The following is a 26,176-nucleotide window of genomic DNA, read 5'->3' as shown; positions in this document are numbered from 1 at the left end:
AAATATGCTAACATCTGAATTTAATAAAAATGTTAATCAGAGGCTGTCTTATCTAAGCTAATAAGATTTGTTGAAATCAAAACAATGTATTAACTTTTCACAAAACATTTCTACAAAAAAAAGGGTCAAGATCAAATTTCGTACTATAGAAAGTATGGATAATGTTGATATTTCTACCAGAAGAAATGTCTATACCACACTGCATTTCTTAGAGAGATTTATTTGGTGTTCTAGTCTTGTATTGTCTTTCTTTTCTTTTCTTCTTTCCTTTCTTTTTTTCTTTTTCTCTTCTTTTCTTTTTTCTTTGTTTCTGTTAATTTGATACAAGCCCTAGTTTTCAGGCAAGAGGTAACACAGCTGAGACAGTACCTACATAAGACTGGCCTGTAGGTAGCCATGTGGTTTATTTTCCTGATTGATAATTGATGTAGGAGAACCCTCCAGCTCTCTGCTTTTCTGCTCCAGCTCCTTGCCATGGGAATTAAGCTAGTAAACTGCACCCCTCCACTGCCTCTGCATCAGTTCCTGCCTCCAGGTTATGCTCTGCTTGATCTCTTGACTCTGCTTCCCACAATGCTGGACTGTAATGTTATATATATATATATATATATATATATATATATATATATATATATATATATATATATTGAACCTTGTTCTTCTCAAGTTGCTATTGATCATGGTCTTTAGCACAGCAATTGAAAACCAATTATGATATGTGGAGTGATATTTTAAGTCTTCTGCTTTTGTATTACATTTACTCACCAAAGTAATGTGACACTTTATGCAGATCACATGCTTGGGAAATATAAATGTAAAAAGTTTAAGTAGCAATTATATTATCATATATAGTAAATATCTATACTTTGTCTTTAAGATATAAAATTTCCACTTCACTTTGAAGTTCAAAAGTATCATTTAAAGGAAATAAGCTGTGTCATTCCCTTGCCTGTCAGACCACAGCTACTTTATTTTGCAGAGAATTTTTGGGCTAAAAGCATTTATGATTCCTCCAAAAAAAAACATATTTCAAAAATTTTGGTTTTGGGAAATTTATAATGTGATTTTGTTTTTATTTTGTTCATTGAATATGTGTCAAGTGAAAGTAAAATACTAGAAAATGCATAGATTTTAAATTTTATAATAAACCTGCAATATTTGATATAAGAAAATAAAAATTTTAAACTGAACTATTAAGTTTAATATGTGTGGGTATATTTTTATATTTATAGATGCATATATAAAATAAATACTGTAGATATATTTAATATGTATATTTGTGTTATATATTTACATTTTATGTGCATATTTGTCATATACTCTATACATATATACCATATATATACAATGGTTATTTATTTACAGATATTTTCATTTGTGTGTGTGCCTGTGGTGTGTATATTTTAAGGGAAAGGATTAAGGCCTTTCATTGTATATGTTATCATAGACTCATATCCTGAAATTTTTCTAGAAGTGTTTCTGATGGTTATGTGGTGAATGACTGCTCCATTACTTGACCCAGGTAGTGTTCCCCCTACAGAAGATAGATTTTGCTGAAAAATTATTAGTGTGTAATGAGTGTAAAAGTGGTAGTGAGGACGTCATGCAGAGATTCATTATGGTGAGGAGTTAATATCTGTATCTGCATTACACCCTAATTGATGGCTCTGCCTGATGCTTGAATAGCGTTAAATTGCTGATGTGCGTGTGATGGAATGCCTATTGTCAGCCTGGAGAGGAAAACTTGCTCTCACCCTTGCAGTTCGTTTTTAAATGATTCATAGAGAGATGACTTTGAATGTTTATATTAGAGGTCAGAATTAGAGTTCTCACAATTCTGTCATAGCTCTCGTGTGCCAACAAGACTTCATTGAGAGAAGCCATGTTTTGCATTCAATTCTAAAAACTTGAAGAGCGAGATGGAGGAAGAGAACACAGAGTGATTCCTATTCAGTAAGATGTGAGACAAATCTATATAACTTTAATTGAGAACAGCTGGCCAAATTCATCCATTGTATATGAGCTAAATATTTAAAGACATCATGGGAGAGTAAACAGAGAGAGGTGAGAAGGGAAGGAATGAGGGCCTAAATAGAGCACAGTATATGATATCTTTCAAATAAATTGTCCTTCTGAAGCAGTAACTCTTTGTAGAGAACATAGCCTTTGAGTGCAGGCATGGAAGGTTGGGGAGGACAAGGACCACATATGAGATCGGGATGGAAGGGAGAAAATGAGAATGGAAGTCATCAGCTAGGGGAAAGAAGAACAGAGTGTCAGCAAAACTGATCACAACAATGAACATGGCAAAAATCATGCCATAACAAGATACTAGCAATTAAGTGATGTTTTAACTAAAAAATAATTAATTCCTTTGTTATAGGGTATGTTAAAATAAATTTGCCTGTGGAGTATTAGTCATAGGTTTATCACCTAATTTCTAGTCATATTTTATATGAAAACTCAGGTCATTGTGAAGGATTAGTTCCCAAAACTGACATTACATTGTCTGAATGAGGAATTTAGGTTTGGATTCTGGTTCACTCAATGGTATGGCAGTGTGAATCCTTCATTCATTCTGCCATCTTCACGATTTTCAAACTACATTATCTTTTCTCTTAAATATTTCACTTACACAAAGAATTATTTGGTGTCTCCTTGTATTTTGTAATCAAACATCACTAAAGATGTCTGAAAAATTGCCTTGAACCTAATATGTCATTATCTGCTTATCTGATTTACAAAAACAGAAAGTAAGCACACAGCTTTCTAGGTGAAAAAACAAACAAACCAAACAAAACCAACTAATTTTATGCAAATATACAACTTTTTCTTAATGGCTTGGGAAAATTATATTAGAATAGAGTGAGGAGTTAAGGAGTGAGTGAAAAAAAATAGTACTTGGAACAGTTGCTGATGTTTTAATGCCTACCAAACAATAACTGCATGATGATGGTCAGTATATCAGAGTTTTATTTTGATATATAGACTTTATTAGTTTCTTCTGTCATCACTGTGAACAAATACCTGACAAGAAACAACTTAAAAGGAGAATGATTTATTTTAGTTCATTGTTCAAGGACATCTAATCCATCAAAATGGAAAAGTCTTTCCAGCTAGGGGTTCTGTGGCAGGAGAGCTTGATGTATGACTTTTGACATCTCTGTGGATCAGGAGAAGAAAATGAGAGAAGAAGTTAGGCAGGGCTATAATCTTCACACAACATCTCCACATTTCTATGACTGCTGGCTTGGCCACAAATGCTAGAAAGTTCCACAACATTTCGACCTCAAGCTGTCTATGTCTATGGGAGACATTTCTTGTTCATACCATATTGTGGACTAAATGTAAATTAAGTAAATTGATAAATCAAACTATAGTATATATGTATGGATATTTTATAGTCTTCTCCCATTATTATCTCTATGCTACAATGTATAATTCATTTTATATATTCAACATTTTACATTTATAATTTTTGCCTCTAAGTCTAGAAATATTGCTTCTAATTCTTTAAGTCTAATCTACAAACAGTAGATAAGTCTAAGTTCAGACCGTTCCCATGCTCAACTCATAGATTGGAGCCCTGGGCCGTAATAGATAAGCTGGGGTTCATGCTATTGCCATGATCACCCCAGAGATGGGAGACCTGGGTTGCAGAGAATATTTGACCATTTCCTGGTGCTCTCTTAGCTTTGTCTCAGTATCTGTGTCTGTGGCATGAAATCATCCTTGGCTAGCATATCGTTCTAAGACTTGCAAAAAAAAAACCCTGTACTCATGGTGTTTAAGTCTTTGAAATATGTTTTCTATCTAGGTTTCTGCTTCATATTTCTCTCCTTTTAATAAAACTACAAAAAGAGCTGTTTAGATACACTGAGATGGGCGTTATCCACAATGTGGGCTCTGGGAATTGATCTTGGGTTCTCTATATAAGCAGAAAATGCTCTTAAATTCTGAGCCATCACTCCCACCCTAAGCATATACATTCTTAAATAATTTTATTCATTGTTCTGTGACCCAAATATGTGGTATCTTCTTCAATAATGGCTTACTGTCGAGTTGTAGAGGTAACCAAGGATAATGCCAATAACCTAGAATATCTGGGTTTCTGGGGACCTTGTTGGCTAAGAACTTAAAAAGAAATTATCATTTACTGGCAAGAAGGTTGATATTTGTCAACATCTGGTGTCTAGTAGCTGTTTGTTAATTGCTATACTACTCTATAACCATTTTGTATAGAGTAACTTTGTTAAATTCAATGTGTGTGTGTGTGTGTGTGTGTAAGCATCTACAGAAGTAAATTCTCATATAACCTTTCAAAAAATCTTTACTACTCATTACCACATCCTGTATATTTCCTTGACCTCCAACTCATCTAACCCTTCCAGCTCCAATACCCTCCTCTTTCCTTTTATACTATCACATTGTATCTCTCCATCCCTGAAAGCCCTTCCCTTCTGGTCTCTCACATGTTTCCTGAATTCAATGGGTATTCCACAAAAATCACACAGATATAAATATTCAAAGCTATCCTCCACATATGAGAAAGAAAAAAAAAAGTGAATTTTGTCTGTTTGAATTTGAGTTACCTCAATGGAACCTCTAACATAACCCAGTTATGTTCTAACTGGGAACATAACTATAGCTAAGAGCATGTGATTAGGTGGGTTATAGGTCCTATGGGAGAACCCACTACTATCTTTCTACTAAATTAATATCATAGTAAAATGAGTTTACTGACTTATCATTACATACAGACATTAGTGCATCTCTCAGCACGCATCTTAGAAGCTTCTTATTGCAAGAAGATAATTGATAAAGACAACTTGCCAAAATGAAGAGGATAAAAGATAGTGGAATATTCAGCCCTAATTGATTCCTTGAAGCATACTTTCTTCCCTCAAGGTATGTACATCATACAGGAAGAAGAAACATAAATACTGTAAAAGCCATAGGCTGTGTCTGATGGCATTAAAGCTATTTTATGGACACAATGGGCTGTTGCATATATGATCACTCAACAGGTGTGACAGCATGCATAATATCTATACAAGTTCAAGACAAAATCTCAGCATTCGATCTGGGAAGGCGAGCATCCCTAACTGAGGACTCTTTAATACAAGTATGAGTCAGGTTTCTTTAAAATGTTATGACCCCTCCTTTTGTAGTAGCATGCTCTTTACCCAAGAGTAATTGTGGGAATAAACAGACAAAGAAGCTGGAAGGACATGAAAATCATGAAGCTGGGTGAGTAAGAATGTGGGGTAGATTTATAAAATATCAAGATAGGCAAATGAATATAATCAAAATACATTACTGAAAATTATCAAAGAATTAAGACAAATATTAAATAATAAGAAATCTTAAAAACATTTCTCCATAGACAACTCAGCACATTTTATTGTTCCTGTGTGTTTTGTATACACATTTGTCTCCTATGATTGATTGTCTTCTCCCATGTGGGAAAAGTGACCCATTTATCTTTATTTTTGTTGCCTCTCCTGATGACTAATATAAATGACATACTCTGTTTAGGGTCAATTTTTGATAAGAATCAATCTTATTTGATAAAGTACCAAATTAGATTTTTAGAATTACATTTTATTGTGTATGATTGAATATTAAGTTATGTGCAATATTTCTAAAAATTCAGAGCATTTTTATTATTTGGGTCTCTGTTCACCAACCTGTAAAAGGTCAGACTTCTGTGGCTAATGTTATCTTCTCTCATGTAGCCCTGGTTTTTATCTTCTTTGTTATTGTTAATTTGTCAGTGACTATCATTAAGAATTAACTTATCAATTATTAGTTGAGCTTTGTGCTTTGCTCCTCCTACTGTATACTGGAGATATGGAAATGTCAGAAATCAGGGTGAAGGACCTAAATATCCAGATGACATCTAGTGCAAAAAATGTGTAAGTGTAAACAATGTGGACATTATGAATCTTCAACAATAACAATATAGTGGCTAACAGAACTGTGAGACCATTTACTGTTAATTAGACTTGTTATCCTAATAATTTCACTGTAGGACACAATGGATGGTCATCAAAAACAGTAGAAGAGAAAAACTTCCATCTGCCACTCACAAGGTTATAAAACTTTGTTCTCTCAAGCTGGCAAAAGGTTTGAACTTTGGACACATGCAATTCTGGATTTTTACTTAAAGTTCACTGATCTGTGTGCTAGTTCATGTCATAAGACCTGGGAATACCTTTATGCTGTTTAATAGCTTACAATTTTTCAGTACTTTTTTTTTTTTTTTACCCATGACTATTTAGGTACACTATCTTTTACTTTTTACAGTTCTATAGAACATATACTGCTTTATCTATTTTGCCTCTTCTAATCTTAAGTTTGTTTTCAGAAGCAGCTGAAGTGCACATAACCATGCGAAAGTCTTTTATCCTATTCTCCTCTTAAGAAATCAAGTCATCGCTTCACTGCATCTGTCTAAATTGTTTAATGTTGTTTCTAAACATGGTAAAAATTGGCTTCATTGTTTCACACTATAGATATTTGATGGGCACTATCACTTGTTCTTCACACTGAGACAGGGTAGAAGATCATGAATATTTATCTAAGATACATCTGCAACAGCCCCAGGAATTCTGTCTTCCCAAGTCCCCAGTGCTAGGATGATAGGAGCTTGCATCATCACATTCAGCCCTCTAGCTTGAGTACTGGAGTTTGAACATATACCCTTGTGGTTGAGCTATACATGCCTGAGCGATCTGACCAGACACTAAGCATTAAAGTTCTGTATCCCCAAACAGGCTTTCTTGTTTTATATGTTGTTTTTACGTTCAGTTTTAAAAACAAACTAGTTATTTTAATAAAGCATAATTTTAATTTTCTTTTAATTCCTTAGGTAAAAAGATGGCTTATCAGAAGGTCAAGGCAGAACCAAGAATCTCAGGACATTCACAGTATTTAGACAATGATGACCTTCAAGCCACTGCCCTTGATTTAGAGTGGGATATGGAGAAGGAACTGGAAGAGCCAGGCTTTGACCAGTTTCAACCAGATAATGCTGAGCATCAGAACTTGGGGCACTCTGAGCCTTTAGACCTCCATCTTGATTCCATTCAACCAGCAACGTCACCCAAAGGAAGATTCCAGAGACTTCAAGAAGAGTCTGACTGTGTGACCCACTACACAAGATCTGCACCAAAGAACAACCACTGCAACTTTTGCTACCTGTTAAAAATACTGTGCATAGCTACCGCTCTGTTTATTTTTGGAATTATAATAGGTTATTATGCTCACATGAATTGTCCTTCTGATGCCTCACCATCAGGAACAAATAACCCACAGTTATACCAAGATATTCTCAAGACGATCAAAGCAGAAGATATTAAGAAATCCTTCAGGTAGGTGCAGAGAAATGAATGCTGTTGGGATGTATTTCCTGGGGTGTAAATCTAAGAGAGCTTGTCCTGGATATACAGGTAAGTTTTTTTTAAGTGAATGGACACAATTTATCAGGAATAGAAACTTCTGGAACGATGCACAGATGCAGATTTGTGGTTCTGGGTTCTACAATATTCATTTACGATGTAGTTTTATGAACTGATAACAATAACTTTCACCACAATGGTTCTAACCTATTCTTTTTTCTCCATTTGAGAAACACTGTTAGACTATGCTGAGATAGAAACAAAGCTTAAAAAAAACCACTTGGATATTTTTCATATGGTTAAAACTTTTAATGACATCTAAATGAAATTAAACTTTAAATGGGATGAGATAACTGCCATAAGTTACTCACTGTGACATTAGATGTTGATACCTCATAGTCCTCACCTTTCACCCGAGGTTTCACCTATCAGACAGTCCAAAAAGATTCTTTCTCTACTGAGCGTGACTTAATGGATGGCTGTGGGACCAGCATGCATTGTTTGTTTAATTGAAAGGTAATAAATCCTTCTTATGGAGAACTTAATCTGAATTTTTAGAAAGAGCTCCAATGTCACTCATGTGACAATTTGATGATTGTGATTTGTTATTGGTACAAACTGAGTTGTAAATGATTTCCTAGTTTATAGACGTAGTAAAATGAATGAGGAAGAAAAACTTACACAGCTTGTCTGGTTTTCATTGTTCCTTAAGCATTCCTAGAAGTGTAATGGGCAGGTGATATTTTTTTCCATGATACTGTGCAGTGTAAAATTTCTATATTGAATTGAGTTAAATGTGTTTTATAAACATCTATTGTGTCAGTTTCGAGTTGACCTAAGCATCAGGACATTCCTTGAATATTCCAAGCAATGAATACTCCTTATATTTTATTTTGTGTGTTGTGTGAGTTTCTGAGGGTGATGTCAGAAGTCTTCCTCATTTTTCGTCCATATTTCTTTTTGAGACAGAGTGTTTCTCACTGAGGCTGGTGTTTATATATGCAGCTAGCTGACAAGCATGCTTCAGATGTCTTTCCCTTTTCTTCTTCCCACTGCTGAGATTGCAGCTGTCACTTGTACTCATGCCTGGCTTTTACATGGGTGCTATGGGTAGAACTCAAATCTTTATGTTTGAAAGACAGAGACCACTCCATCTCCCAAGCAATGGATACTCAATGTAAGCCTGTTATTCCATCAGTGATGAAAATGGGAAATTAAGAAGAAAATACTGAGGCACGCCAGTATGAAGCCACCACTAATCCTAGGAAAATAAACTGCTAGAAAGTGAAAATTTCCACATACACCAGTGCAAGCAGGATACAACCTCAGTTGGAGACACTCAGCATATCACCTCTAGAGGGGGTGAGAAGTACAGTGTCCCAGCTTCTTCCTGCCTCTTGGGGTCCTAGCAGCTCTTCTCATAGCTGAATCCAGAAGGAGGCTGGCATGGAACCTGAGAAACTTCTCATAAATGTCAGAGGCTAAGGCAAGGATGGAATAAGGCTTTCAAAAGTAGATATCTCTGGCAGAGGGATGCAAGTTTACAAAGACAACAGGTAAAATAGAACCTTATGAAGCTGTGTTTACTGTAACTTCACCAAGGACATCCACGCTATATTGTAAGGTGTTGAGGACTGCACTGCCCCACGCTTTGGGGCTATTAATTTGTGGTCTACACTGTCCCACGCATTGGGGCTAAGTGTTCTGGTCAAGAGAGAGAGTGGGGATGGAGGAACAAGAGATGCGAAGAATGGAGACAAGACAAGGTGTGTGGTCAAGTCTCATTTACTGTCTCCCAATGACTATATTCACACCTCTTACTGACTACCACTATACCTATTCCTATTACCCCACACCCTTGCAAGGAAATCCTGGGTATTTATAAGCACAAACAGGAGAACACAGGTGAAAACATTTTACAGCGTGTACCATGTAGCTGGGGTCATTAAACAGCAAAACAAGTTATGTGGGATAAACAAGATATTTATCAGAGTGTGCTTCAGCTGTTGTAGGCTGTTGATAAACAAGTCTCTAATCAGGGTATATGGTTCCAGTTGGCTGCAAAGATGATAGCTGCTTTCTAGCCACTTTCTGCTTAAGGTCAGCTCCCAACAGTAAGGGACCCACGAAATTAATTTGTTTTAACATTAAGAATAGTTGCATTCTCATTTCTTCTTTTTTCATTAATTTATTTATTCACTTTGCATCCTGATCACAGGCCCACTCCCTGTCTGATCCTCACAACCCTGCTTCCCCAACTACTCCCCAAGTTTTTTCAGAGGAAAGGAAGACACCCCCCCCCATGGCTACCAATCCTCCCTGGCACATCAAGCTACAGCAGAACTAAGGACATCCTCTCCCACTGAGCCAGACAAAGCTAGAGAAAATGGATTCAGTGAGGTAACACAGTAAGAGATAGCCCCTGCTCCAATTGTTAGGGGACCTACATGAAGGCCAATATGCACCTCTGCTAAAAATGTGTAGGGGCCCTAGTTCCAGACCATGCATGCTCTTTAGTTGGAAGTTCAGTTTCTTTGAGCCCCCATGGTCTCAGGTTAGTTGGCTCTGTGGGTATTTTTGTGGTGTCCTTGACCCTTCTGACTTCCTTAAACCTATCACTCACTCTTCCACAAGACTCCCTGAGGCCCAACCAATATTTGGCTGTGGATCTTTGAGTCAGTGGCTAAATGGAGCCCCTCAGATGACAGTTATGCTAGGTCCCCATCTTCAAGCACAGCAGAGTATCATTAATAGTGTCAGGGATTACCTTTCTCCTAAGGGCTAGGTCTAAAGTTGGGCCAGTCATTGCTTGGCTAACCCCTCAATCTCTGCTTCATCTTTATCTCTGCATATTTTGTAAGAAGGATAAATTTTGGGTTGAAGGTTTTACAGATGGGTTGATGCCCCTCCCTCCTCCTGCCTTCAGTCTCCATATCTCCAGTTGCTATGAGACCCAGCTAGAGTCACTCCATCTTCTTTCATGTGCCTCCCCCGTCCCGGGTCTCCATCTTGTTCCAGAGATGCCTCAATGCCAGTTTCCATCCATAGCTACTTGTTAGTTTTTAGTGTATGAGCACAGTGTATCTCATAGCCTCAAACCCACTTTTTTCTCTTGCACTTAGTCAGTTTACAGTTAACTCTAAAGGCATTTTATTTGCCAACTAGGATATATATATATATATATATATATATATATATATATAATTTAACCTGTCACAATGATCACATAAAATATATACATATAAATATGTATATATATTATCTATATTATACATATAGATCAATATTTATCACCCTATACAAAATTTAACATCAAATAAATCAAGGATCAAAACATAATACATATACATACATATATAATATTTTTGAAGTAAAAATATTCATTATATTTTTGAAGTAAAAAAACTTTATTTGCCTTTTGAAAATCTAGATGTCATGAAATATAGGATGAAAAAAGAAGCATGTTATACTCTAATTATCTCTCACATTAATTTTATTTAGTGTAAGTATAAGGGCAATATAGACAAATGTTATATTTTTCTTTAAAAAAATCCTTTCACTTTTATCTATAAGTAAACAAAACTGCATTGTGCCACATATATTTTTGATAAGTACTTGAGGTCTATCTTTTAATAACTATATTCATAACAATATTTTACATAAATAGATACAAGCATAAATAGTTACATTAACATACCTCTTGGTGTTAAATGCTATAGGTGAGAGGAACTTTCTTACTGTACTTCTTTTAAGGGAATGTTTAAGTTATTCCAAACATTCTTAGAGATAAATGTTTGTGTGCTTATTTAATTATTCTTTTTTCTATAAATGCCTGGAAGCAAATAACCACTTCAGAGAGTTTAATTTAGTTGTTTACTTTGTGTTATAAAACTGCCTTGCAGAATTCCCAGCCTTCTAGGTCCTCATTACTGTTTGTTTTTGATAGACCAACAATAGTGTTACCATTTTTATATGTTAATTGACTTTATTTGCATTTTGTTTTTGCTTATATGAACTAATTTTTGAAAAAATATGCCCCACTCCAGATTTTAGAGGTCTAGAAGTAATATATTATAATGGAAAATACAGAATGCAGTGTACAGATGCCTTTTCTAAGTTTATTTTATAGACACATTTTCCTTTTTTCATTTATTCTTCTCTCATACAGTATATCCTGACTTGTTTCTTCTCTCTGCCTTCTACCAGACTCTCTAACCCACCTCTCCTTTCCCACAGCTTCATCCCCTCTTCTGTCCACATTCAATTATAAAAGACCAGAACTCTCGTGGACATCAACTAAGTACAGCATAACAAATTACATGAAGGTTGAATGAGGCAACCCAAAAGTCAAAGTCAGTCCCTGCTGCCACTGTTAAAATTTTCACAAGAACACAAAGCTCTGCGTAAGATATATGCAGAGGACCCAGGCCAAACCCACACAGGCTTCATGGTCTCTGTGAACCTGCTTGACTTCTGATCAGTGGATCAGTATAGATTGGCTGTTTTGTTGTGATGTCATTACCTCTCTGGATCTTCCAATAGGCCAGCCTCATCTTCCATAGGACTCCACAAACTTCACTTAATATTTTTCTTTGAAACTGCATCTGCTTCTATCAGTTGCTGGATGAAGACTCTCTGGACTCTCACATGAAGATTATGCTAGGCTCTGGTCCCAGCACATTTTGTAAGCATGATAAACTGCAGGTCGGAGGTTTTGTGGCTGGGTTCAAGTTCCAGTCTCTCCACTTGAGGCTTTACCTGCTTACAGAGGATAGCCAATTCTTGGAGTTCTTTACACTCTCATTACTCCATCTTTACTAGTGTCATCATTCCCTGGAGATTCTACCTCACCCTGAAATCCTCCTCCTGATCCCATGTTTCTTCCACTATTTTCCACCACATCCTAACTCATCCCTCTTGGTCCCATTCCACCTTCCTCAAGTCCACCTGTGAAATCTATTCTTTTTCTCCTTCCCGGATAAATCCTTGTGCCTGCCCCACACTGCCCTTAAGCGTTCCTTGCTAATTAGCCTCTCTGTGTTTGTGGACTGAATCCTGGTTACCTTTTACTCTACAGGTAATGTCCACTGTGAGTACTCACATGTTTGTCTTTCAAGGTCTGGATTACCTCACACACACAGGATAATTTTTTCCAGTTCCATGCATTTGGCAGCAAATTTCATGGTTTCATTTTTTTTAAATTGTAAATATGCCATGTTATTTTTACCCACTCTTTGGTCGAGAAACATCTAGGTTGTTTTCATTTTCAGACTGTTATGAATAAAGCTCTGTAGGCACATTTTTTTTAAAAAAATGGATTTTGTGATTTAACACATCAATAATATACTTACATCATTTCTACCCCTTCTAGGAAGTCTAACTCTTCCCATATCCCCATGTAAAATCTTGACAGATTATTATGGCTTTACACGCGTGCACACACACATGCACACACACACACACACACAGAGGAGAGAGAGAGAGAGAGAGAGAGAGAGAGAGAGAGAGAAACAGACAGACAGACACACACACACAGAGACACATACATACACACAGACACATACCTCTATTAATTCAATTTCCTGTCACTCAAATATACATGTTGTTTGAAGTTGACAACGTGGAACAGTGTAAGCTATAAGGATGCTTATTTGAAGAGGAATAATTTCTGTCTCAAAAGCCATTAATTGCCTATCACTTCTTATCTAGGCATAGAGCCTCCTGAAATTTTCCCCACTGATACTGCCATTGTGCATTCTTTGTTTAGCCACCATATTGTTAATATTTTCAAGGTGTAGTTTCTCTGTCATGTAAAAAAAAAAAAAAAAAAAAAAAAAAGTGTCTTGCAGCAGAGGTTCTGGTCCTCTGGCACTTTTAGTTTTTCTTCCCCATCTTCTGAACTTCAGAACTGTTTCCAACATCTTAGGTGTACTAGGGGTTTTAATGTCAATGTATAAATTTGGATTTGAGACCACACAGCAAACTGTTCCTAAATTTTATCCAGATGTGGATTTCTGTAATTATATGTCTGCTTTAAGGAGAACATAATTTTACACTTATCTGTGTGCATAGGATAAGTATTTAGAAGGCAGTTAAAAGATGGTTAAGAACTACAACCATTTGGGAAGATGGCAGTGGTATGTTCTTCTCAATGGCCAATGACTTAGTCAGCCATATGTAGGTAGTTAGGTTTATAATACTAGATATTAATTCCTTCCTGTTGAGTGAGCTCAATATCCTATTGACATATGTTGGTTTCTAGTGCTTTTGGAATATATTGTCACGCTGATCACTGCAGTTTGTTGGTGTTGAAGCCACATGAAGTTATTGGTTACTTTTCTCCCTTGGCATATTGGATATTATGTGAGCTAGTCCTGAGGGAAGAGACCCCCAGGCCAGATCCAGTCTAATTCTTTCATGCCTCATTCCTTAAATGTGTGGCATCTTTAGCAACAGGGTCTTTCTTTCAAGTTCTCAGATGTGACTGAAGGCAGGAATTAGCCTACATTGTTTTAGGAGTCTTGTGTCCTTCCCTGTTTAGTAACTTGAAGAAAAGCTTACCATGCCTAGTACTGTATTTTAAATTTTTATTTTGTTTGTTTATTGCTGTTGTTATTGTTTTTTCCTTAAGATATTCTGTGTATCAAGAAGGAAGCGTTATCACCTCAAGTGCCTCAAGTACCATAATTTCATTTAAACTATATTTAAACATATATGTACCTCAAGTAGCCACATTTTGTTGACAAATACATTGGATTGAAAAATAAAGTTCTCTGGAAATTTCTCTTATTTAAATGTCTACACTTTTGAACAAAAGCAGAGATTTAATTTGTAACTGCATTGATATAGTAAATTAGGCACAAGTGAGGCTACACTACCAAGTCTTTATTAATGTATGTAAACATTATTATCCTTAGGTGGGAATTAACAATTCAAAACCTTTAGGAAATATTGTAAGTATCATAAGTATCCTCAACATTCTGTTGATGATTGAGAGCTTGTTCAGAAATGTAATCAACTGTGGGGTTTCAGATATAGTAGTATGCTAGTAATTATTTTATTTAATGTGATTAATGGAAGCCTGCTCTCAAATCCAGTTTGCTTTCTGCTTTTCAAACTGTATTTAGAAACATCAGCTTCTTTCTTCCCACACTTCCTCTTCCTTCTTCATAGAAGAAGAAAGACTTAAACTTTATATATCCATATGTGTCTGTGTGTGGGTCTATGCTTTGATTGCAGTGCTACAAAGGCCAGAAGATGACGTTAGGTTCTCCTGAACTGGAGCCAGGAAGTAGGGAGCCAATTACCAGGAGCTGGGATTAGAATTTGGATTATCTTAACTACTGCTCTCTCTCTTTCTCTCTCTCTCTCTCTCTCTCTCTCTCTCTCTCTCTCTCTCTCTCTCTTTTCTTAATGTCACTTTTTTCTTTCTCTTTTCCCTTATTTTAGCAGCTAATTCATTATATGTACAAGATACTATTTTTTTTTTGTACCAAGTCAGCCTTACTAAGAACATTGTAGTTAGGTATCTGATTTAATGCTCTAACTTGCAGGAACAAAAAATTTGCAATTGATTTCAATTTCCTTCGTGTTTTCTCTCTCCTGTGCCCACGAATCACATCACACTGCTCCATAGTGTCAAACTATCTTAGAGCAAGCTTAGCTCCATATATTAGCAGACCTTACTTCTACTCAGCTACCGAAGGGAAGATTTGCTAGTCTTACGCTAACTGGATCTCCTAGCTAGATCACATGATGAGAGTAAGCTTAATTGAAACTAACTGGATGAATCTCTCATTTCTAGGAAGATTAATGATACACTTTGCCAGGGTATCAATCAATAGTAGCAGCAGCAGCAATACTGACGGCTGCCCACACCCTACTACTTGGAAGCCCCAAATGTGAGAAGCCTGGTTTTTATATGAACTGCCATTTTATGATGTTTCAAATTTGATCACCTTTAAAGGATATGTGGGTTCAAGACATTTGGGAACAGAACATATGATTTGTTTTATTTTTCTTCCCATTTCCTGTCCCTTTGCTCATGGGGCACATGAGAGTATAAAGAGCTTTGCTGCTCTGCTGTCCCTTAACTTAGCCCAGTCTACAATGCCTACTGTCTTTCCTGTGTTCAGTCTTCATAACTATCATCATCCCCACCTCTTTCTATTCTAAATCTATTTACTTCATCACTGAGAAATATATCATTGATCTTTTTCCATAATATTTACAACTACACACTTTCATTTATAAATGAAATCAGAAAATATTATTCGTGAAGAGTCATGGGTTAATATCTGCATCATCAAAGAGTTAGAAAGAGTTTGCTGTTAGTGGTACAGTTCTCTTCTGACTCCCAGGAGGCTAGGGATCTGCTTCCTGTGTTTGTACAAAGGACTGTATATGCTGTTGCTTGCCACTGCTCTTCTCAAGCCACAGCTTTTCTGTCTGCTTCTTGTGCCTCCCTATTTTGTTCTCATTTTGATTGATTTTACTTCATCCTTCTTTTTATGTTCCTTTTCTTTTTTCTTTCTATATCTTTCATTAGAGAAGATGATAACAGGAAAGTTGGGATAAAAGAAAAAAACATAAAGGCACTGCTATTTTGCTATTTTAATTAAAGACAAATATCTAAGTGTATAACCAATGTCATAAGTCAATCTATGCAAATGATAAGTGAGTTTACCAGGAAAAAAACCTTGATGGTTTCTCAAGGAAGTAATTAGCTATTCTATAATTGAGCTTTCCACATTACACATGTACATTGTCTTAAATTTAATCAAAAAAGAAGGCATAGTATATGATAATTTAGTTATGCAGAGAACTGCATTAAGCTGACTTTTAGATAAGGCTTGCTTAATGTAGAATTGTTTAGAATCATGCCAAATTATATTACTATTTTTTACTGATTGGATATAACTTGCAGATGAGAGTTAAAGTCCCAACTAATCCTCAGGTAAATGAAGATTTTTGAAAGTATAGATTTGTCTGCAATGCCCTCCATTCGACTTACTTAAATACTGGCTGCTTAGAAAGTCTGGTCCAGGTGCCAGCTCTGTCAGTCTCTGTGTTGATAGCTCATCACCTCCCCCTCTCCCCTCTCCCCTCTCCCCTCTCCCCTCTCCCCTCTCCCTCTCCTCCCCTCTCCTCCCCTCTCCCCTCTCCCCTCTCCCCTCTCCCCTCTCCCCTCTCCCCTCTCCCCTCTCCCCTCTCCCCTCTCCCCTCTCCCCTCTCCTCCCCTCTCCTCCCATCTCCCCTCTCCTCCCCTCTCCTCCCCTCTCCTCCCCTCTCCCCTCTCCTCCCCTCTCCCCTCTCCCCCTCCCCCTCTCCTCCTCCCCCTCTCTCCCTCCCCCTCTCCCTCTCCATCTCCCTCTCTATCTCTCTCTCTTTCTCTACATATCCCTCCCTCCCTATCTTGTTCCCCTTCTCTCCCTCTCCTTCTTCCTTTCCCCCTCTCCCCCTCTACTTCCTTCACTCCCCCCTCTGTTCCTCTCTCTCTGCACCTCTATATACTTAAACTACTTAGAACTGTACTAGTTTCTATAGTGGAGGAAAGAAAGTACATTTCCTACATTGAGAATTTTTGACAGCATTTTAATAAATCTTTCCTAAAGCACATAGAAGTAGTCCATGGGTGCCCTTGATAAACGTTCCTTCCCTGTGTTATTTGGAAAATAAAATATTATAACTTAGTTCCTCAAGTTTCTTAGTGAAATTTTAGATGAAATTATTTGTATGGGAATAGAAGGTTTTTTTTTCATTTTGAAATACATTTTATGGACACTTTAATAGTCTATACCCCAAATTGATTTTTAAATGAGTAGATTTTGTTTTTATTACATAAACATGGATGCGAAGCTCTACAATTGTTCAGCTGAGTTTTATGGAAGGTTGTTTTATACTGGCTTTCTGTTTTATTTTAAAAGATCACTTTCTGCCCCTTTCTTCCTCCTCCTCTTTTTCCTCTTCACCCTCCTCTTCTTCCTCCCCTGTTATCATTATCATCTACTTCATCTTCACCTTTTTTCCTTCTGTGTTTGTTTTCTCATTCTTCTCACTCTCTCAAATTTCACTGTATAACACAAAAGAGTTTGGAACTTAGTGTGTTTTCCAACATACTCTTAAACTGATGACTCTTCTGCCATCAGGATCTCTAGACTAATTCAGCTGAGTGTCCTGGGATTTGATTAACTTTAATGTATTCATGCTTTTTTTTTTTTTTTTGTATTTTTTTCCATTTGAACTAATTATAATATTCTTTCCTTTCTATTCACCTTTTAAAAATCTTTAGTCCAAACATAAACAAGATTAGTCGGGTTTGATAAAGGGAGATTATAATAATCATTTCTTCAACAAACAGACGTATTGATTCCTTGCTAATTTGCCCAAATTCCAAAACTCACCCTATAGGAAAGTTGGTAATGATCACACTAACTACAGTACTATGCCAGTTCAACAGGTGTCCTTCACAATGAGATTTCTCTTTAACAGGGAAGGAAATTAGGATTCAAATTGCAGCATAGTCATTTGAAAGATGAAATATGAAAATTTGAAAGCTTTAGAAATCAAGCAATAAGCTTGAAATTTTCTGCCAAAGATATAAATTCTATAATTCATAAAGATGACAAGGTAATACCTACATAAAAACAGATTATACAAAGTTTCTCAAAGAATATGAAATACTTTATCATATTCACTGAAAATTTCCAAGGATATTTCTAGATAGGATAGACGGTAAGTTTGGTAGTTTGTTCAAATCTATAAAATAGGCAAAGTAGGCAAAGAAAAAAATCACACACACACACACACACACACCTCTTCTTGATTTTGTTTCTCTGAAAAATAAAGGCAAAATTGTAGTATAATTTAAATAGCTAAAAACGTCCTGTGCCATTTTAGAATAATATAAACCATCTGCTCTTAGAAATAGACTTAATATTGATACTGAATTTTCTATGCTCAACCAAGTGTAGTTCTTCACAAATGTAATCTAGCCTTTCAGAATTTGGAATAGAATAATGGTGAATTTAAGGTAAATTTAATGGAAGACCCTATTTAATACAGAATTTTTAAGAGCATAGTATAACGGTAAACCTCTTGCCTAGCTTGCATAAAGCCCTAGGTCAAAATCTTAGTACTCAAAAAAAAAAAAAAAAAAAAAAAAGGATTAATAATTACTTTTATTTCATTGATTGATTTTTTTTCTGTCTTATTTTAATGTAGTAATACTAAACTAGTACAAAACACAATTTTAAATTTTATTCTATTGTATCCCCCAATGTTTTCAAATATTTTATGAAAGGTAATCATTTTCTTTGGTATATCCTGCTCATGGAATAAAAATGAATTCAATTCCCCTAGCCAAATTACACTTCCAAAATATACAAAGTGACATTCTTATCTTAAAAAAAAAATTAAGCTACCTTTCTTTTCATTATAAGTGGCCAAATATATTAAATTTTCTATGTCTGATTTGGGAAATCAGTTTCAGCCTTCAATAGCCGATTGTGTGCTATGCCTGGGTCCTTTGCAAATGAAGTACAATTCTGTTGCTTAAAAATTGCTTTCTTGTGCTACATGATACAGTAATGAATTAAATCCAAATGAGCCTCATATTCACAGTGTTATTATATGGAACTCATCCCTTGTGGAAATTTTTTTATTATCTAGTAGATGACAAGCTAATGTCTTTCCCTCATGACTCCTTCTCTGAAGGGTATGTAGTTCTCAGTATGAGAAATAAAGAAAACTATGATTTGAGATCAAATTGCCTTTTTATAAACTCTCAAAATCTTCTAGAGCACTTTAACATGTCCCCAAATATGCAAGTCAAATTTTGGGAGAACAAGAAATAAAGGAAGCTGTTTCATTCTTAGAAGTATATTTCTGTCTGTAATAGGTCAGAAATGTAACAGAACCATTTTCTCTGAACAGAAATTTGTGCAGGTGGTTTTTACTCTCAATAAAAATAAAATAAGTGTAGGCGTTTTCTCTATTTTTCTTCTCTGGTTTTATCATATTAACTCTGTCCAGTGGGGAAAAACTTGTAAGATCAACTTGTACCAATATTGTAGTTCAAGCTGCTACATAGATTTAAAGGCTTTAATTTATTAGCTTGATAAATTTTGTAATTCAATAAAGCACGAGTTATCCTTTGTAACTACCTACAGCATATCTGGATGGTATATTTGAATTTAATTTGGTATTTCACAATGGGTCATGCCATTGTGTATGGGTAAATACTAAAAATGGACAACATTAACTGGATTGCACTGTGACACCTCTATATATTCTATGGGTTTTTTTTCATAGGCTATTTATTCTGGCTTTTCAAGCTCTTTGTTTAGTGATCATTGAGAAATGCCCTTTCCAGATTTCTCTGTGCTCTGTCTTGCTCAATGTCATGTTTTTTATTTGGTGTAACATATTATCCAGACTTAAGCCTCTCCTTTCTCATTGTGAACACAAAACATAAATTCCTATATAATGTTCATTTTCCTGTATCATAATAATGTAAAGATTTGTGCATTATATAAGTCAGCCTTCTTTTCAACATAGAAATCTAGTGCATAAGTTAAAGAAGGCCAAAACTATATGTGTGTAAGGAATAGTACTTCCTAATAAAATAATTTGTATTGTTTTTTTAAAAAAAAAAGCTTTGATTTTATTTCATGTGTATGGTTGTTTTGCCTGCATCTATGTCTGTGTACTACTGTGTATAGTGCCCACAGAGACAAGAACAGTAGCAGATTCCCTAGAACTGTAATTAGAGATGGCTGTAGTTTCAACTTGGGTCCTAGGAACCCAATCTATGTTCTCTGCCAGAGCAATAAGCCTCTAAGCCTCTTATCTACTAAACCATTTCTCCAGCCTGAATTTTTCTGTATGAATACATATTTCAACTACAGAAAAATACCTAAGAGCCTTCAATCACAAGTATTAATCAAGTGTCTTTAACACTACTTCATCAGTCAGTAGAGCTGAATCTGAAAGACCAAGTCATGAGTATGAGAAAGATGATTAATTGCTGTTACCACTGCTTACTATTTTATTTTGGGGTTCAAAGTCTTTATCTATTCTCCATTGATGGTTTCTCATTGGCCATCATACTTTGTAAGCTTCTTCTTGGTCTATTGCCCAGCCAATGGCTCTTCCCAATTTCTTCTTTTTCTGTTATTATTCTCTATTCTGAAGCATAGTATTCTGTTAAGTACAAAATATAAAAAGCAAAGGTATACATCCTCTAAAAACTTTAAGTCTTAGGAAAAAGAATTATTACTTTTACTTATAAATTGTGATACCATGTTCTACCTCTCCTTTGGTGATATCTGGATGTTGCCAATCCTCATAAAGGGCTGAACAAAGTCCGACATGGGGCATCTGCAGCTTGTGGTCTGTCTTCTGCCTCTCTGCTAGCAATGTCTGGGTGCCATCTAAACACAGGCTCAGGGGATGCTGGGCAAAGTCACAGAAGAAAGCCTTCTTTAGGACTCTTAGTGTCAGGGCTTGTTTAATCAAAGTCTCTGGTGATCTCTAATGAAGCAGCTCTCCGAGATGATATTAGCTTGTTCATATTTCATTATTGAGGTAGGTGTGAACACATATCCTTTATTTGAGGTGAATAGGGATTATATAATTTGGGGGAAGGGCATGAGAATATCTAGGAAAGGAAGGTCATTGAAGACTAAGGCTGCTAAGATGTCTCATTAGTATGAAGAGGCATTACATGTGCTGTGTTATGTGGCTGGTTGCCAGAAAGCAGGCATAGAGGTGAATAGGAAGCAGCTCTACTCCTCTTGTCTCAAATCTCTGAGATTCCCAGGGTTTGATCTTGCTCTACCTCACCAGTTTTTATGCCCATCTATGTGATGTTTAATAAAAATTGCAAAATGAGGCACCAAGTGTGAAGTACTATACAAGAGGAGGATGTACAGAGAGCTAGAGGAGAGGCTTTGGGTTTTGTCAGAAGTGTGTCCAGAATAGCAGAGAGGGATAGATAAAAGAATACATGTCTAGGTGGTTTGACTTTCAAAAAGGATACACAATGCCATGTGGGCAAGAAATAATGCAGAGAAAAATCCACATAGCTGTTAAGGTTGCATTCTTCAGAAACTATTTATGAAAGACTGAGTTTTGGGAAGTAAATTGAAATAATATCATGGATGATTTTGACACAAATTTGTTAGATGTAAGCTCATAAGTAGCTCAAAATTGGAAATAAAGACAGTCTGGAAAGGTGGCAGTTATTCATTATACAGTAGCCAAATAATAAATATATCAGATAAGTGGTATGCCAAGAAAGTGGTGGAGTGCCTATGGATAAGTGGACACATAGCTATTCTAAGAGACATGATATACATAAATGACACTCAATAGTCATCAAAAACTTATACCCAGCATTGTGTAGTTAAAGTTTTTATGCTTTGAGATTTCTGTGTCCCTGGTATCTTCTTTACAATCATTTGTCAGGAGCCATGAACAACCTGAGATTTTATAGCACTTTGGCATAAGTTAGCCTGCTATGGTTTCATGAATATCAACAGAGGACTTGGAACTCTGGGTAAAAGACAAACATATTGTATATTACTGCTTAGCAACCTCTGCAGTATTTCTGCATGCGTGCTTTGAGCTCCATTTCTTGCAAGGATATTAAAGAGGGCTCTTTGTCACCCAGAAAGGCAGTGGTACACTAGGAATCTTCATTCCGTGTTGACCCTGAGGATCCCCAGTTCATTTTTACTGGATTTAAAGTGTGGCTTTCAGTTCCCTTCAAGGAAACTACCTTATTCATTGGTTCAAGAGTATAAACAAACCTGACCACTCTTCTGGAGGAAATGCTTTTGTTATCATCCAAGACTATTTTCTACTTATAAATTTAGAGAGTCATGATCAATGGCAATCTGTGTCTTTGTGATTTTCAGACTCTTAATAGAGCCAGTTTTCATCTCACTATATTAAGTACTGCTTCATACAAATGATACTTGTTTGCTTATAAGAATAGGGTATTCAGAAGACCATAGTCTGAAGACTGGTTTCAAGAAGTCTACTAGGAGACAGAAAGAAGACTACACCCACAGGCGGAAACTGTTTAAACTTTAGTAATACAAAGTCAAAGAGCTATCACAAGAAAGGCCAGCATTCTCATTTGAGGATTTTTAAACCACATGAATGTGACTGTAAAATCTGCCATCACTTGTGTTAACTATCATAGCAGACATAACTGGTAAATCGAAGCCAATATGTAGAGCGGATAAAATAATCCAAAGATGCCTCAGGGTCACGGCCCAGGACAATACATGGATATATGTTTTTTATAATTGCAGATTTATTCCAACATAATATTTTTAAACTTCTATGAATCTAACTAATTTACTATGTTAAGTATCTATTACATTTTCAATACGGTCTCTGTGTTTCTCTTTGTATGTTACATTCTTACTTTTGTTAAGAGGTATATTACACTGAAAAAAAAATCTAGCTGTAGTGTATGATAATCTGATGAGGCACAAGGAGATTCAAAGAATTAGAATTGATATATGTTTTAGAATATATTCCAAATCCTAAACTATTTAGCTCTAGTCATAACATTTCAGCAACATAATGATGTTCCAAAATGCTCAAATCAAACCTGATGCTTGAAGTTTGAAAGGTTTGAGGTTTTTTTTTTTTTTTTTTTTTTTTTTTTTTTTTAGACAGGTTTCTCTGTATAGCCTTGGCTGTCCTGGAACTCACTCGGTAGACCAGGCTGGCCTCAAACTCAGAAATCCGCCTGCCTCTGCCTCCCAAGTGCTGGGATTAAAGGCGTGCGCCACCACCGCCCGGCGTAAGGTTTGAGTTTTAAACAGCATATACATACATTTTGTCTCAAGGAATGGAAGATTTTGACTATTATAATGGATCTGGGGAACAGAGGTAGAGAGGTGGGGAGGTACTGGGAGGAGGAAATGGAGAGAATACTGTAATCATGATACATTATATGAAAAAAGATAATTTCTAATAAAAGAAAAAAATAAAAATGAATCAAAATTTCATGTTTCAAAAATGAAAAATTTAGTAAGTCAACTTATACATTGGTGACAGTAATTTGGCTTAGCCAATTCCAAATTGAAGAGAATTATTTTTCATATTTTTATGTAATAATTAAATTTATTAGCTAATCTGTGTCCAGCATTTTATGATAAACTATAATAGATTTTTAAATTGTTGAGTATAGAAACAGGACACAGAAACAAATGTATGTTGGCAGGATTTGTAACAAACAAAGCAAAAATGAACCACTTGACTTTCATGTGTCATTAACAAATATGGAACTAGTACTTGAATGAATTCAAATAGAGGCAAAAAAGGAAGGAAAAAGGAAAGGAAAGGAAAGGAAAGGAAAGGAAAGGAAAGGAAAGGAAAGGAAAGGAAAGGAAAGGAAAGGAAAGGAAGACAAATAGAATGAAATGGTCCCATGGACAATAATGAGTTATTAGTTTATTTCACCAAATGATGTGGTTTCATTAGAACAGCACGCTGGGGCATTTTACAAAAGCATTAAATTATGAATAGGCCACTCATAATATGCTACAGCTTGGCTATACAAGGGCTCATTCCTGTGTCTCTTATATTCAATATTCTATAATACCTAAATCAAAGTTTTAAATGAGTTTTAAAAACGCAAGTTATAGAAATCTGCAACCAGGTTCTGGTTCAGCAAGCACTGTCAGCATGGCTTACAGGGCTGCACTTTTTTATTTTTATTATTTTGCTTTAATGATGTCATGATGGTTGGCGAATGGCACCTGCTGCCCATTTATCTGCCATGATTACTGCTTTGAGCATATTGATTCTTTCTGTGGTTTCTTAGATGCAAGGCTGTAGCACAGCTACAGATAGCATCAGTTTTATGCAGTGTGCTCTTAATATGCTCTCATTTCCACTCCTTAGAAAAGATGTGCTAGTCAATAATGAGCAAGAAATTAAATTTTTACTTATTGTAAGCTAACACCTGAGAATTTTCACAATCACAATACAGTCTGGCGCTACAAAATGAGATTTCATTTAACAATAGACTGTACATATCATGGTGGCCCCATGAGTCAGTACTGATCAGACAGTGCAGCTACCACAGTCCCTATAAGTATAAGCTTTTGTGGGTCCCTATTCTGGAGGGCATCCCACGATGATCTCTGCCAGGCCTGGTGCAGGGAGGGTAGGGGAGGGTCCGGGCCAAGGGGGCAGAGTAGGAGCAGGGAAGGGAGATCACCTTTTCTGCTGCCTCTGCCCAGTCACTCCCAGGTGCTGCACCTGTCCCTCTGCGCTGAGCAGGTCCAGACTGGACCAGGAAAAGCTGGCCAGCTAGCAAAGAGGGGATGGTCCTGAAGGCACTTCCAGAGAGCAGATCTCTTCCCAAGTGTTACAGCTCTTCCGACAGAAACTCTTGGACAATGGGGTGATTCTCGGGTAATTCTCGCACACGTTTACTTCTCCTGAATTTTGTGGTGTGTTAGGGTCTGGCAGCAAATAACCCCTATTGGCTTGGTCTGAGAGCTTGGAGATACCTCATCTACATGTGGAAGAGCCTGAGGCACTATTCCTATATGACTGATGGCCATAGACCTCTCTGTGGGAGGGCTGAAGCAGAGTGAAAGGAACCAGGAGCCAGGAGCAAACGCCTTCTATCCCATTAGGGTCCCGGCGCCCATGTGCCTCTCACAACCCACCATCCCATAAGCTTTCACAACCTGCAAAAATCACAAGGGAAGGTTTAACCAGGAGAAATGCTGTTATTAAATATATTTTTATACTCAAAACAGATTTATAGAAATGTACATTAAAAACTGTAAAACTACTACAAAAATAATCAAAAACTCCTAAATTTTATCCTCCATTTATTTAGTGGCTATTATTAAAATTATGTTTGCAATAACATTGGGTAACAGGAAATTTAAAAACACATAACTGACAGTCTTGTTTAAAATATTAGAAAATAATGGGTAGAAATATTTAATTAAATGACAAATTGAACATAGAATTATATGGACAACGACTAGGAAATCACTTTAGGAAGAGTTATTAGCAAGGTTTGAAATAACAGACTGACTCACATAGAGCTATAAAACAAAACAAAACAAAACAAAACAAAAAACAATAAATCTCCAATAAGATTTGAAGGAAGAGAGATAAGGCTGTCTTAGGTATAAGGTATTTCAGTATATATTTATTTGGTACATGGTATATGGCCTTTGGTTCTTTGAGTCTGGACTGTAGTATATGAAGATGTGAGGTAATTTTAGTATAAGGATTGATAGTCACTGCTCTAGCAGAATACACATAAGCAGAATTCTTGGTTCTTCCTAACTGAATTAAAGATGGCCTTAGGTAATATAATTTTCATCCTTTGTACAATTTAATAATAATTTTCTTGTTGCCTATCTTAAACAAAGACCAGTGTTATACACTGTAGTGTGACTAAAACACTAATATACTATTTGGGTATTAAAGAATTAACATTATATTAACACACATCTTCTAAAAGATATAGATTTGCAAAAAGACAGTGAAGAATCACATGGTCTTGTGTATTTAGCATCTTTTTCATTTGGGACTTGTGATGAGAAATTGGTCTTACAGAAAGAACTTTGAGTTGTCACCTAAGCCAGCATTCATGTAATGACTGAATATGAAATGAACATGAAAGACCCGAAATGACAGGAGTAAGGCCATTAACAAGCAACACTTGGAATCGATCAGAGATAATGAAACTGCATTGGCCCAAGTATTAATGAATT

General features: G+C 36.1%; 1 protein-coding gene across 1 annotated transcript in view; it reads left to right on the top strand.

The window, feature by feature from the left end:
• Naaladl2 (N-acetylated alpha-linked acidic dipeptidase like 2) overlaps nucleotides 1-26,176 on the top strand; it is an 808,912-nt gene that overhangs the window by 188,056 nt on the left and 594,680 nt on the right. The window contains 1 exon segment of the mRNA XM_034499893.2: nucleotides 6,875-7,376. Within this exon segment, the coding sequence (XP_034355784.2) occupies nucleotides 6,875-7,376 (502 nt within the window).

The sequence above is a fragment of the Arvicanthis niloticus genome, chromosome 4, assembly GCF_011762505.2.
Source record: "Arvicanthis niloticus isolate mArvNil1 chromosome 4, mArvNil1.pat.X, whole genome shotgun sequence".
In the NCBI taxonomy this organism is placed as follows: Eukaryota; Metazoa; Chordata; class Mammalia; order Rodentia; family Muridae; genus Arvicanthis; species Arvicanthis niloticus.
The sequence above is the reverse complement of the archived record's forward strand: the minus strand, read 5'-3'. Positions and strand labels throughout refer to the sequence as shown.